General features: G+C 50.9%; 1 protein-coding gene across 1 annotated transcript in view; it reads left to right on the top strand.

The window, feature by feature from the left end:
• Positions 1 to 15,370, top strand: part of UNC13A (unc-13 homolog A) — a 74,590-nt gene that overhangs the window by 18,086 nt on the left and 41,134 nt on the right. Inside the window, exons 2-9 of the mRNA XM_068980053.1 lie at positions 1,580 to 1,609; positions 2,185 to 2,284; positions 4,315 to 4,432; positions 6,037 to 6,160; positions 6,871 to 6,944; positions 7,791 to 7,845; positions 9,751 to 9,786; positions 13,072 to 13,279. Of these exons, the coding sequence (XP_068836154.1) occupies positions 1,580 to 1,609; positions 2,185 to 2,284; positions 4,315 to 4,432; positions 6,037 to 6,160; positions 6,871 to 6,944; positions 7,791 to 7,845; positions 9,751 to 9,786; positions 13,072 to 13,279 (745 nt within the window). The remainder of the gene's footprint in view (positions 1 to 1,579; positions 1,610 to 2,184; positions 2,285 to 4,314; positions 4,433 to 6,036; positions 6,161 to 6,870; positions 6,945 to 7,790; positions 7,846 to 9,750; positions 9,787 to 13,071; positions 13,280 to 15,370) is intronic.

Raw genomic sequence — 15,370 nt, forward strand, 5'->3', positions numbered from 1 at the left:
TGCAACTCTGGGGAGCTCACTCAGTGCTTCTGGGCATCAGTTCCCACCCCCACAGTCTGTGTGCAACGGGAACAAGTAGTATTTACTGACTAGTATTTAGAGCCACTCTACTTCCCCAGCCCTTGATGGGAATTTTCTTTTCACTGGCTCCATTCAGGTACTTCTTTGAGAAAGAAATTCAAGTGATGAGGACAGAGAAATGAAATCCCTATGGGAGATTGAATCCCAGATGGGAGGCCATTGCACTTGCAGGGAAAAAGGCTGAACTTGACTCTCAAAAAAAGAAAAAGGAGAAAGAATAGAAATGCAGTTCTGATTCTAGGAATTATCCTTTAACTTACTGGCACGCACTCTTCAAGACATGCAGAGGGTATAAAATGTTACCATTTGTGTAGGAAATAGCACACACGTGCACACAATTGCTGATGCATGGACTATCTGTCTCCAGTCCCACGGGAAACTGCTAATGTTGATTGCATCCTGGAGGGAGAGTGAGAGCTGGGGTAGAAAGAGCCTCATTTTCATCGTATAATCTTTGGGTTGCTTTGGATTTTGTAAAATATGCATGATTGCTTGCTCAAACGAAAATAGTCTCTTGAAAAGTTTATAGGGAAAAGGAAATATAGAAAGCAGGAGCGAGGCCTCAGTTTGGCAGCAGCTTTTGGGTGGGAGTAGAGAGTAATGGTAGAGAAATACGTTGAAGGCAGATATAGAATTTGGGAGATATTAAAAGTGAAAGTTTGATACCCTGTAAGAAAGTCCAGTAATGAATGAAATGGCTTTGAATAACTTGGGGCTGTGGGGTTATGTAAAATATGAAGAGACTGGACCACCTGGGACCCTGAGGTATATCTGGCTTGCACCTTTCACAGTCAAGTAGGGCTGGACAAACTGACAACCTACCTGGACAGGACTGGGATGTCTCTATGTAGACTGCAGATTCAGCTCTCTGGGTTGATTTTTCTCACCTCTCCCAATCCCTTTTGAATATTGGACTCTAAACCCTGGGAGCATTTGAGCTGGACAGTTAGGGAAGGAGTCTCACTAATCTAACTGGGCGATGGGAATCATTGGAGACTGATTCTCCTTCCTCCTCTACCTCCTTCTCCCTGACTCCTTCTAAAGAAATCATGGAGGGCTTCCTATAGGAGGTCTCTTCTTTTGAATTTTTGTTCAGTTGTAAGTAAAGTCACCACTGGAGGGAGGGAGGCAGCTTTGGGGAAATTTGATGGGGAGGAAGGTGGGACAGAGAATATTCCCAAGGTCCAGACTTCCTTCCATCACAGGTCTGCCTGTGCTCATCTGTCTGATGGCTTCTCTCTCTCCCACTCATCCCTGCCTCCCTCCTCTCCTTATTTCTCTTCCTCTCGTCTCTGCCTCTGTCTTTCTTATTATCTTTTTTTTAATCTGGTCTCTTTACCTGCCTCTTTCGCTCTGTGTTTTTCACCTCTCTTCTCTCTTTCTGCATTTCTCTCCTCTCTATCTCTCTCCTTATGTCTCTATTTTCCTGTGTCTCTCTGTCTCTCTCCTCCCCACCACTCTCCCCGTCTCCCTTCCCTATTTCTGTCTCTCTCCACAGTCAAAAAAGCGAAGTTTGATGGTGCCCAAGGTAAGTGCCCTCTATTCCTGTCCTGTCCTGTGTTGTCTGTCTGTCTCAGTGAGATGAGGGAGGGTGTCTGAGCCAGTGATGGGGAACTTGGGCTGTATGTCTGCGAGCATCACAGAGAGCATCGGAATTGGTCCGGGGTCCCCCAGCAGTCTTCTCTACCATCCGCTGAAAACGCTAATGGGAATAGGGCTCTCCCTGAGCCAGTGGTGCTTCCCAGGATCCTAAGAGATAGGGCAGGGACTCTTAGATTAGGCTACAGGGAACAAAACTGGGGCTCAGAGAGGCAAAGGAAATTTCTTATGTCCGTGGATATTGGACATCTTCATTTCTAAGCATAAAGATTAGGCATCCCCAAATTCCCCATCTCCTTGGTGTGCTCTGAGGCACTGGGGTGGGTTTCTGGGCACTGACCTGGGGGTGGGAGGCACAGAATCACCCCAGTGTATTGGACCTGGGGTGGCCCCAAGAATTCACAGACCCTTGGGGATCATAGTGGGGGCATTGAGAGCTTGGGAAAGGACACGGGGCAGGGGGGTCCCTGAGCCCTGCCCTGACATCTGCTTTCACTGCCACAGAGAAATTCAACACCTACGTGACCCTGAAGGTGCAGAATGTCAAAAGCACGACTATCGCTGTCCGAGGCAGCCAGCCCAGCTGGGAGCAGGATTTCATGTTGTGAGTCTGCAGTGACTGGAACCTGCATGGCCTCACCCCCTGGCACAGTCAGGCCTGTCGCTGGTCCCGCAGGGCACAGCCGGACACTCGGGTGTCGTCTGGGACTCCCCTCCCTCCTCCTTCAGCCCCTTGTCCAGTCATCAGCTTTGCCTCCAAAGCGCTTCTCGAATCCAGTCACTTGCTTTTGTCTCCGAGGCCAGCAGCCAAGTCCCCGCTGCCCGCCAGCCTCCACCCTGGCCTCCTGCTGCCATCCGCCTCCCGCAATCTGTTCTCCTCCAGGCAGCCAGGGGGATATTTTTAAAACTGCAAATCACATCCTGCCACTCTCCAAACTTGCCCCTGGCTTGTGGCTCATCAACCTCGAAACAAAGCCCATATCCCTCCCTGCAGCCCCCCTAGACCCGGTCCCTGTGACCTCACACCAGTACCTGCTCCATTTCTCCTGGCTCGCCTGCCCCAGATACACCCACCTCTGCACTGTTCTGCCAACATGTCCAGCTTGTGTCTGCCCGCAGGACCTTTGCTCTTGTCCTCTCCCCATCCCAGCTGGCTCCTTCTGGTCCTTTGGGTCTCAACTGTGTCACCTCCTCAGGGCAGTCCCCTCTGATCACCACCCTCAAACTAATTGAAGAGTAGTGTCATGCCTCGCCATCAATTGTAATTTTATTCGTTTGTGTGACATTTGACGCATTTTTGGCCCCTTCCCCTGGACTATGAGCTCCAAGAGGGTAAGGCCCTATTGGTCTCTGCCCTTGTGACCTCCATGCCAAGCACAGAGGCTGACACCCAATAGGTGCTCAAAAAATATTTGTCTAAAAACTGAATGAATTCATGACCTGGACCTTCTTCTCAACCTGGAGCCACTCAAGACCTCCTATTAAGTGAAGTGAAGTCGCTCAGTCGTGTCCAACTCTTTGCGACCCCATGGACTGTAGCCTACCACGCTCCTCCATCCATGGGATTTTCCAGGCGAGAGTACCGGAGTGGGTTGCCATTTCCTTCTCCAGAGCATCTTCCCGACCCAGGGATCAAACCCAGGTCTCCTGAATTGTAGGTGGACGCTTTACCGTCTGAGCCACCAGGGAAGTCTCTAGGAAGCCCTCCTATTACATCCTACCTACTCTGATGATGGCCAACATCTGCCGTGACCTCTTCCAAGGCTTTGATTAAATCCGTTTTGCCTTATAGCCCTGGGAGGGTGTGCTAACACAATCCTCATGTTACAGATGAGGAAACAGAGGACCGGAGGGGCAAAGCCACCTGCTCAGTGTCATATATAGCCTCTATCTGGCAGAGCTGGGGACCCAGGCAGCCCTCAACCCCTGAGCAGAGGCTGGCTGGAGACTGTGGGAGGCCATGGGAGAATCCAGAGTTGGGATTCTGGAGCAAGGGGGCACCTAGAGAAGGGAAGGAAGGTGCTAGTCCTACAATCTAGGGAAAAGGTGAAGGGAGGGGGAAACAATAGTCCTCAACTTCCCCTAAAGCCAGTTACCGCATGACCAGGTATATTCAAGGAGAACATTCCTTAAGATGAATCTTTGGTAAATCGGTAGATTCAGCGAATTGGACATTCATGAAGATTTCCCCCCAAATCTGCACATTTCCTGCAGGGAAGGCGCTTAGAGGTGGGATCATTCCTGTGCTTAAGGGTGTTCCCGTATGATTGGAGAGGGATGACACTGGGAAGGATGAACTGCCCTTATCGTGGGAGTAATCGGGAGCCATGGAGGGTGTTGGAGCCTCTTCCTCACTTAACCAGCATTCTCAGGGTCTGAGGGCTAGAGGAAGGGCCGGGTGAATTGAAGGTACATGTAATACTTGTCCCCACTCCTTCTTTCCCAACTTGGAATCCTGATTCTGCTGTGACACCCTGAGCATGTAGCTTAGCCCTCTGGCCTCAGTTTCCCCTCTGTAAAACGAGAACTACCGTGTCACCTTCCCGGCTGGCACTCTTTCAGACCTGGGTTTGCACTCCAGTCGGTCGTGTGTCCAAACACTATTGAACTGACTTTTCTGTCCTCTCTCAACAGTGAGATTAATCGCCTGGATTTGGGGCTGACGGTGGAGGTGTGGAACAAGGGTCTCATCTGGGACACGATGGTGGGCACTGTGTGGATCCCCCTGAGGACCATCCGCCAGTCCAATGAAGTGAGTGGTAGGAGGAAGGTTGGATAGGAGAGCCTGGGAGGGGTCCAGAGGCCAGTGGTCTAAACGAGACAGGCCTCTCTCTCCATCTCCTGACAGTTTCACACAGGCGTTCAGGGTGGCTGTGGCAGCTCCAGTCACCAGGCTGTCTCCCTACGTGGCTTTCTCCCTACGTGGCTTCCATCTCATAGCCCAAGACGGCAGGTCAAGGATCACCATTACATCTGCATTCCAGTCGGGGGAGGGAAAGGTGGCAAGGGAGCGGGTTTGCGCTCCCAATTAAGGGCCCAACGCTCAAGGCGCTTCACTCACATGTTATTAGCCAGAACTGTCCTGTGGCCCCACCTACCTACAAGGGAATCTGGAAAATACAGTCTTTAGCTGCACAGCCCCACTAGAAATGTATCCCTATGGAAGAGAGGAGAAGGGATATTGTGAGCAACTAGCGCTTTGTGCCCAGATGGGCATCAGGGAGGGAGGTTGCAGCAGTCCCAAAGAAGTACTAGCAAATAACCTTGGCCTCCTTCTCTAGGCTCCTGGCCTTAAATCTCACCCCCTCCACTTGGCCCCTAGAATCCTATCCTGCCCTCCCTGCCTATCACCCTGGGAGGCCTTCCAGATAGCATCCACCAACTTTGCCAGCCTTATTTCCCCCACACGGCAACCTACACTCCTCACAGGCCCCACAGATGGCCTTTGAGCTTTCTTTCACATACGCTGTTCTCTGGGTTTCAAGTGTCCTCCTTTCCATCACCCTTAAGCCCAGCTCCAATGTCCTTTCCTCCAGGAAGCATCCCCTGAATCCCTCAGGTCCCCTCCCCCTTCTGGTCTTCCCTTGACTTCATGGTGGTGGGAGTGTCTGTGTCAGACTCTGCGACTGTGGGCTTCTCAGGGATTGCCCAACATGGCCCAGGCTTATTGGGGCCCGGGCCAATAAGCCCAGGTTTATTTTTCAATGAGTGAATGGAAAGGGAAGAAAGGGGTCCAATAGTCCAGGCAGGTGATTCCAAAAGGAAGCCTTGTGGCTGAACCACAATGTCCTCAGTGACCCCTCCCCCAAGCATGAGGAGGGCCTGGTCATCTGGGACAACCATGACCTATGGCCGGGGACCCCGGACGGCTCCCCTGACCCCTGCCAGCCTCTCCCTGGGGCTACAGAGCATCAATCCCCTTTGAGAGTTGAAGAAAACTGAGGTTCAGAGTGGACCCCACTGCTCAAGAGCTCGTTTTCCTGAACCAAGGGGGACTGGTTCATTCACTCCAGGGGTTTCCTCCCAGGACGGTGGTAAGATCAGGTCCTCTGTCTGAAGCTGAGCCCTCGGTAGGGATGAGGAGTGCTGTGCAAGGCTGGGACCACCCCTACCGGACCCTGCAGGTCCCTCTCTCTGGGTTCCCCAGACCTACCATGATGCATTGAATTTGTGACCCTTCTTCTCGGTTTCCTTATCTGAAGTGAAGATGTGGCCCTTGTTCTTGGCATAACGGAGAGATGAAGGGAGAGAGCCATGTCACGTGAGAGCAGAGGCCTGCTGGCCCATGCACGGCAGACGTGTGACTCACCTGGCCTCACGCGGGACCCTACCCCCTGTCACCCCACCACCCCGCAGGAGGGGCCTGGAGAGTGGCTGACCCTGGACTCTCAGGTCATCATGGCAGACAGTGAGATCTGCGGCACTAAGGACCCCACCTTCCACCGCATCCTCCTTGACACCCGCTTTGAGCTGCCCTTAGGTGAGTGTGGTTGGGGAGGCGTGGGGAGGAACCCTTGCCCAGCCCCAGGAGAATGACCAGGCCTGGGTGGATCCAGATAACCCTTCATGTCTATAGCCATACCATCCTGAACGCGCCCGATCTCATCAGATGACCCTTCATTCTGAGGATGAGGCTCCCCCTCCCCAGAAGAGAGTCTCCCAGATCACAGTCAGCAGAGAGGGGGGCCTGCTGGGTCACTCCAGCTCCTGCAGGTCACCAGTGGGCTGCCAGTGCTTTTCAACCTATGGGGCTCAGATCTGAGCTGTCCTGGCTGGCCCTTGGTGAGGTCTTAGGCTGCAGAAGTGAGCTGGATACGGAGAAGATACAGACAGAGGCAGAAAGACAAAGAGAGACAGAGGATCAGAGAGAGAGAGACAGATGTAGAGATAAGCAAAGGCAGAGACACAGAGAAGCCTCTCTACCTTTCCTGGAAGCAGCTCAGTTCCCCCATGTCATCCTTCCAAGAACCCATGGCATCCCCTCCTGGTAATGCTAGCATGCGCCTCCTCTCCCGTCTTCCATTCATTGCCAGGGCAGCTCTGGGTGGCGTGGTGGAGGGGGTGTTTCTGTTCTCCTGTCCTCTCTCCCCACTCACTGGAGACCAGCCCCATAGGTGGGCAGGACGCACTGGATGGAGGCTGAGGGGCAGGGAGGGGCTCCCAGGCTCACGGCCAGGCCTCTGCCTCCAGACATCCCCGAAGAGGAGGCCCGTTACTGGGCCAAGAAGCTGGAGCAGCTGAACGCCATGCGGGACCAGGATGAGGTGAGCGTTGGCATCACCTTCTCTCTTTCCTTCCTCTCTCTCCTTGTCTCCCTTGTCCTCCACCCTCTATTTCTCTCTCCACTTGTCCTCCCCTGTGTCTGGGTCTCTAACTCTTTGTAACCTGACTAAATTCTGTGACTCACGTGGTCCAGTCTCAAACCAATGATGGTGTCAAAGAACAGAGAGCCCACCCAAGGACGTGATGATATCAATGGACTCAGGTTCTGCATTTGCTAAATACTCTCAAGCAGATGCAGAGGCCCCGTTACAGTTCTTAAAACCCCCCTTCTGCCCCTCAGCCCTCAACTCCTCAAGTCACACTTTCAGGGTTTCTTAAAAATTTGCCTTCCCCACCAGCCCTTGCCCCTGTACCTGTTCTTCCCTGCCATCCCCCTTCTTCTGGGCTCTATATTCTCACAGTTCAAAAACCCAATGTGGCCCAGAAGACAGTCTTCAGAAGGTAAGGGCAGGGAAGAAAGATCAGGCAAGTTTAGAATATTCTTTAGTTGGAGGCAGGGGGCAGAGGGAATATCACTCACTCGTTAGTAATTTTTATCCAAACTCAGCTCTCACCTTCTTTCTTTAGCTCCCTGCCTCAGTGTTCTCTCTTCTCTCTCTCTTTCCCCTCTGGTTTTTCCCCTCGTCTGTGTTTCTTTTTCTGTTTTTTTCTGTATCTGTTTCTCACTGTCTTTGTGTGTCTCTCTCCCTTTTCCTCTGTGGACAGCTGTATCCTCCTCCAGAGGGAGGGAACTTAGGAGGCAGGGAAAGTCAAGAGGGAAGAGAACAGAGGGCCATGGCTTCTGGCAGCCCACTGAGATAAACCCTCTCTCCTTCCCTTCCCCTCAGTATTCATTCCAGGATGAGCAAGACAAGCCTCTTCCTGTTCCCAGCAATCAGTGCTGTAAGTACTTCTCAGCTCCTTCCTGGGCACCAGTTGAAACTCTCATCCTTCCTCTACCCCATGACCGTCCTCTGTAATGAATGGGTCACTCCCCTCCAATGATACGGGTCCTAAGAGTGAACAGAATCCAGTCACAGTGTAGTGGAAAGAAGGAAAGATCTGGCACTTCGGTTTGAATATTGCCTTGCCACGTGGCCACTGGCATGCCAGGGTCTTTGTCTGATCCTTAGAGTTCCTCTCTTTGAAACAGGGGCATCTGATAGCCCCCCGCATTCTGATCTTCTTTGGAGGAATGCAGGACATCTAGAGGGTTGAAAAGCACTTTGCAGAGTCTTCAATTCCATTCCTTAGGTCCTGGATGAGGACCCGTAACTCATTCAACAAACTTTCTTGAGGCCAGCACAGACCCCCAAGCAGCCCACAGTCAGACGGTGCAGACAGACGATCCTGCCAACATATGTATAGCAGGCTCCTATTTTCTTAGATAAAGAAGTGGAGGTCCAAGAGGAGGGGTGACTTGCCAAGGTCACACACGTGGCAGGAGGCAGAGCCAGGGTTTGAACCCAGGTCCCAGGGACTCCGCGCTGTCTTATCTTTCCACTGTGCTGTATCTCTTAATGGTGATGGCCACTGTATTCCTCTGTACACGGCTCCTTCACCGAAGGCTGGACTTCTCAAGAGTGTTCATCCTCCTTGATTGGCCCTGTAGACACTCGGATGCCCCCAGACCAGCATTTCAAAGATCTAGGAGGTGTCTTTCTCCTTAAAGCAACCCTCCAAGTCCTCTGAGATGGGGAAGTGAAAATTATAGTCTCTGGGCAAAACCCATACCCACGACACTTGGCCCCCACCCCTCCCTTCAACCTCTTTCTCCTCTTCCATCTGCTTCCCCATCCTCCTCTCCTCCCCTCTCATGGTCTCTCCTGTATCCGTCGTCCACCCCGCCCGCCATATGCCCAGGATATGTGACGATGGAGACTGGTGGAGGGAGGGGCTGAGCCACTGCAGATGAAGGACCCCATTCCTACACTCACTTGCGGGTGTGAGATGGAGAAAGTCCCTTGATTTCCACACCAGGGAAGGGATCACCGCTGCTCTGAAGAAATTCTAAACCCCCTCTCTGGCGAATGGGGTCACTGAAGGATTGTGTTGGGAGCAGGGCCAGGCAAGGTGGGGGCAGGAGCAGACGACACAGGGCGCCTGGGCCGGTGACCTGAAGCCAGAGGTGGGTTCAGTTTAAGAACGGACCTACCACCCAGCATTTACCTCCAAGTTCTCCTGGGACTGTGTTATCACCCTTATTTCACAAAGGGGGCAGCTGAATGTCAGAGGAGTCAGAATTCCGGTCCAAGCTGTGTTTCTGAGATGCCAGAAGGTGGGCTGAGGTAGTGAAGGTGTCATTCTCTCCCTGGTTCTGACGCTCGGGCTGTGTGACTTTAGGCTATTCACTCTACCTTTCTGAGCCTTGTGTCCTCACTTATAAAATAAGAATAGTTAAGATAAAAACTGACACAACGGGGATGTTTCAAAGCTGAAGACCTCCAGTTCAGTGTTTCCTTCATTATCTGGAGGATGGGGAGGTTGGGGGAGAGGAATGAGGCGTGCTGACCCCAGATTTCAGAGATGGGAAACCCTGGGTCCAAATGGCCTCTTTATCACTTCCTGGCTGAGCTTGCGGTCTTGTCAAACAATGAGGATATCCTGCCTTCTTCCCAAGATGGTGAGTGAAGGTATAACAGAAGTCAGTGGTTAAACTGATACTCGGGAAAGATCCTCAGGGCCAAAGGGCATGGGGTCCCGGGTGGGAGGAGGAGATGGGAGAATGAGGAGGATGGGGGAGCCCCCCTCCCCATGCCTCGCCCTCCGTCTGCTCCCTTGTATTATCTCTGCCCCTTCTCTTTGTAGGCAACTGGAATTATTTTGGCTGGGGTGAGCAGCAGAGTAAGTACTCAGCTTGATGTTCTGGGAGGCCACGGGGAGGCAGGCACCTCGGAGACTATGAGGCCCCCGCCCCTTCGATCAGGGAAGCGGGGAGCCTGTGGCTGACGCATTGAGGCCAGAGGACCGGCAAGACCACTCTTGTGCCCTCCGCGCCCCCATCACTAACATCTGCTTGAGGGTCACGATCTGTCTCACGGGGAGTGGGTCCCATCACTCGGGTGGGGGGATTCAGCAGGGAGGAGTGGGCATTTAGACAGGAGACCTGCCTGTCTCCAGCTGGGCACTGTGGTCCCCCCACCACCTCGCTCCCCATGTATAACCTCATTTCCTCTCCTGTGATTCCTTCCTCTTTTTGTCTCCCCATCTTCCTCCTCCACCTGGAGCCCTCCTCCAGCCCCAGTGTCACTCAGAGGCTGGTGGGTGGGGAGGGGAGAGGGTCTCAGACAGAGCAGCTGGGCAGAGAACCCACTAGGCAGATAGCACCCTGGAGAGCTCAGCTCCCAAAGCACCGCCGCCCCCCCCCCACCCCCCACCCCCCCGCCCCCAACACACACAGCTTCCTCCAAGTTGCCTCCAGGGAAAGGAAACAAGCCACCTCTCCCCAGATTAGAGGACTATGTTCTCTCTAATGAATAGCTCCCTTTTCCCCATAGCTTTTCTCAAGAAATCCAACCCTCTAGTCTGAGCATGTATCTACCTCCTGATTTCTACTCCATCAACTGGAGGCTCCTCCACCCCATCCCCACATCCTGATGGACAAGTTCCACCCCACCCTCCCTTCAGGATCAGGAAAGTATAAGTTGCTCAGTTGTGTCCGACTCTTTGCAACCCCATGGACCGTAGCCTGCCAGGTTCCTCTGTCCATGGAATTCTGCAGGCAAGAATACTGGAGTAGGCTGCCATTCCCTTCTCCAAGGGACCTTCCTGACCCCAGAATCAGGAAAACTGTTTACAGATACAGCTGACCCTTGGACAACATGGCTTTGAGCTGCACAGGTCCACTTATATGCAGATTTTTTTCAGTAAATACTACTACAGTGCTACACAATCCCAGTAGGTTTGAATCCACGGATGCAGAAGTGTGACTATGGAGGGCCAATTATAAAATCACACGTGGATTTTCAACTGCCCAGAGGATTGGCGTCCCTAGCCGTTGTATTGTTCAAGGGTCAACTGTATTTTGACCCAAAAGAATTTGTCAAAGCAAGTTGATCAGAAGCCAGCTTAGCCAAAATAGACATTTGGCAGACAAGAAGGCTTGGTCACAGGCAGTTTCACACAAACAAGCAATACAGTTAAAAAAAAAAAAAAAGACATTCTGGATTAAAACCAATTTAGCAAAAGCCTGTACGAATAATTGGGTCAAGAAGAGCAAAGACAATGGGGCCCAAAGCAGATCATTTTGTCAAAACAAAAGTGGCTGAAAATGTCTTATCCAGAAGCAGGCAATTTGGTCAAAAACAATTTGGTAAAGAGCAGAGTCTGGGCAAAAGCAGAAAGAATCCAACAGAGAGCAATCTTCCCCTTAAAAACTGATACTCTGTCCAAAAAAAAAATCAGTTTGGTGAACATGCACAGTCTCATGTGCATGGAAATATTTCAGCCTGCTCAAGGGCAATTTGGTAGACTCCAAACCCAAATAACTGTAGAAAACAAGTTGGTGAGGGGGCAGTTTGGTAGCCCTGCCTCGTTGTCCGCAGTCTCAGATGCCCCACTGCAGGCCTGAAGGCCCATCAGTTTCACCCTGAAGCTCATACATCTAAGTTGTGGAAATTCACATCTGTTTCTGCCTCTGACGCCAGCGCTGTCAGCACACAGCACATCAGGTGGTGGTCGTCATACGGCAGGGACAGGATGAAAAGCTCGCAGGTCACAGTGGCCCACGTTAAATGAGAAATCGGAAAGCCAGAGCTACGCTAAGGACAGCCAGAGCTACGCTGCTACAGCCAGCACTGCCGCCAAAAAGGAACTTTAGGTTTTTCTGGAGGCAAAATAGAGACTGAATCAGATAACTGGTTCTAGGCTAAGGATGGAACTAATATTTTAACTGTTTACCATATTTTAAAAATTCAACCTTTTTTTAATAGAAAAAGATAGACTCGATTAGAGGGAAAAGGAATTAGAAAGTTAAAATAATAAAGCAAAAAAAAAAAAAAATCTAGGAGATGAGCAAAAATGCTTAAAGGCATCAAAAAAGTATCAGCCAGGGACTTCCCTGGTGGCCCCGTGGTTAAGACTCTGCACTTTCAGTGCAGGAGTACAGGTTCAGTTGGGGAGCTAAGATTACACATGGGGGCGGGGGGGAAACAATATTGTATCAAATTCAATAAAGACTTGAAAAATGGTCCACGTTAAAAAAAATCTTTAAATAAAAAGTCTAACCCACCCTCTTGGTGTTTAAAATCACCAGTAAGTTGGTACCACAGCCTAGTGTACCATGGGGGACCCAATCAGGAAGGTAATTTGGGGCAGGCAGCTCACTTCTTTTCAGCTCAAGTATTGCTTTCCAAATAAATTGAGTCTCTCCTGTTCCCACCACAATTTAACATCCCTTGAGACTGTTTTCTTTTTACTGAGAAAGAAAATCTGTTTTCTGTTTACTAAGGAAAGCAAACTGAACTAAAGTATCCTTTAATTCTTACTAAACAACACCTGGAGTTTGGCAACCCTGCCTTGTTCCACTTGAGCGATAGATTCTGGGCTTGTGATGGTGTTGCCAACCCAATAATCTAATCTTTCTGAGGGAGACAATACCTTGTCAGAGCCCCTTCCTATACATGTGAGTTCAGGTCTGGGTCACCTTTCTAGGATATCAATAAATCTCTGAAGGTTAAAGAGCATTTATCCTCTACCTTGTCTTCCTGGTCTCCCTCCAACTTCCCCCTAAGTGTTTGGGTGACTCTCATGGGAAACTCATTACCTGATGGAAAAACCCATATTGTTTCCAGAGAGCCTGGACTGGTCCATTCTCACATCTGAGCTGAAAGACACCTTCCAATTTGTTCCTGTCCTCTTCACATTGTAGGACCTACCCTCGTCCCCAGGCTCTAGGTCCCATTTGACCCACATACAGAAAAGCAGGGTTTTCACCTCCTTTATTCTAAAACTTATACCTCTATTAACATGACCCAAGATCCTTTATTCACTTTGGTAGATTCCTCTTCTTGGGTTAGCAGTCAGTGAAGACGCTCCTAAGTCTGAGAGACTGTGCTGGCCTCCACTGCGTGCTCACTCTCTCTCTGCCTCCCCTGCTCACTCTGTCCCCTCACCTCCTCTCTCTTCCAGATGATGACCCTGATAGTGCTGTGGACGACCGCGACAGTGACTACCGCAGTGAGACAAGCAACAGCATCCCACCGCCCTACTACACCACGTCCCAGCCCAACGCCTCGGTCCACCAATATTCTGTCCGCCCGCCGCCCCTGGGTTCCCGGGAGTCCTACAGCGACTCCATGCACAGCTATGAGGAGTTCTCCGAGCCGCGGGCCCTCAGGTAGTCACTGTGGGGTGGAGGGTGTGTGTGTGTGTGTGTGTGTGTGTCTGTGTGTGTCCCACTCTATCTTCTGGAGTGGAGAGAGGAATAGGAGGCTGGAGGGAGCTGGAGGCAAGTGATCTAAGGAAGCAGCATCCATGCTTTCTTGTAGGCAGTAGAAATTTTCTTTACCCAAAATCTTACCGAGAAAACTCCGCAAGCCTGATGAAAAGGGGTTTGCTTTGGTTGAAGGAGGAGAAGGAAGTCACAAAGCCCCTAAGAGTTTCCCCTGCAAAATGGGGGCTCCTTGGCACTCCAGCTAAAGGCCTCTGGTCCCTGTGTACTCTCTAACTGCTTAGGCGAGGAAGTGGATGAAGAGATGGGCATTACCAGGGATGGGGAGGGGATGAGGGTAGTGTGAAACATAGTAATGCTGGAAAGACTCCCAGCACGTGGGTGGCTCGTGGTCCCGCTCAGCCTTCCTGGTGGCCCCCGACTCTGTGTTCCTGACCAGCAGCCACGGGCACTGCTAGTCAGGCACGGGCGTGTGTGCGACTCTTTGAGAGCTTATGGACCGTAGGCCTGCCAAGCTCCTCTGTCCATACAAGAAGACTGGAGTGCGTTGCCATGCCCTCCTCCAGGGAATCGTCCTGACCCAGGGATCGAACACGCGTCTCTTACAAACCCTGCATTGGCAGGCAGGCTCTTTACCACTGCCACCCGGGCGCAGTGACTTAGGAGCTACCCCTTCCCAGCCCAGCCACCGTCACTACTTCTTTCAAAGGAGGCTGTCCCCAGACCTACCTCAGGGTCGGTCCCCTGGCTTACATGGGCGCAGTGTGTTGGCCCTTGAGCCCAGGACACTGAAATGTGTGCCTGCTGTTCCCCTCTTCGCTGACTTGATCTCCCCAGTCCTGGTTTCTTAACAGCAGCAAACATGATATTAAACAGCTTGGATATTTGTAAAGCACTTTGGGCGGTTCCTGAAAGTGCTGTGTAGTGACTGTTAGGTAAATAACACATATTATAGTCTTTGGAGCTTAACTGGGTGCCCAGCTCTGGTCCAACATTTTTCCTTCATCATCTTACTTCATTCTCTGGATGGGAATATTATTGACTCCATTTCACAGATGGAAAATCAAGGCCCAGAGGGGTTAAGTCACTTGCCTGAGGTCACACAGTTGGTAAATCATCATGAGGACAAGTGTTTGTGGTGAACCCACTGGGTGGCAAGCAGTGGCTTGGTGAATTACTGGTCATGGGTCTTCTTCTGAAATGTTTGCTCCCCAAAGAATGCATTTCCTTCATTAAAAGATGGGCAGGATGAAAATTTTGAGTGTTCTCTACTCTCTTGTTGAACCTATACTTCTATTAATGCATGTGCGTGCCAAGTGGCTTCAGTTTGAGTCTGGCTCTTTGAGACCTCTGTCCATGGGATTCTCCAGACAAGAAGACTGGAGTGGGTTGCCATGCCCTGCTCCAGGGGATCTTCCTGACCCACGGTTCAAACACACGTCTCTTACAAGTCCTGCATTGGCAGGAGGGTTCTTTACCACTATCACCACCTGGGAAACCCAATTCTATTAATATGACCCCTTAAATCTCTGTAGGATATTAGATCAGGGGCTTCCCTGGTGATCCAGCAGTTAGGACTCTGCATTTCCAATGCAGGGTTGTGGGTTCTATCCCTGGTCAGGGAACTAAGGTCCCAGATGTTTCATGGCATGTGGCCAAGAAAATTAAAAATAGAACATATAAGTAAGTAAATAAATAAGATATTAGGCTCAGTTCACACATACACCAGGGCCTCCGATATAGCAAGAGTTGGAGTAAACCCTGTAACATAGGTCCAGGACTAGGCAGGGGCAAGTGTGGTACACTTGAGGTTGCCTCAAGTACAAAATTTAGAGGGTGCCAAAAATCTCAGGCATCAAGATCAATATGTCAGTGCAATATTTAAAAAAATCAAAATGAGTGCCAAAATAGCCCATGACAAAAAAATTCACCAAATTGTATCTTCGTAAGAGTGAATTTTGTTGTATGTAAGTTGCACTTCAGTGAATTTCCTAAAAAATCCAAGATGAGGAAAATACACAGTTTAAGTAAAAGCAG

This window comes from Capricornis sumatraensis, chromosome 9, assembly GCF_032405125.1.
Source record: "Capricornis sumatraensis isolate serow.1 chromosome 9, serow.2, whole genome shotgun sequence".
NCBI lineage: Eukaryota > Metazoa > Chordata > Mammalia > Artiodactyla > Bovidae > Capricornis > Capricornis sumatraensis.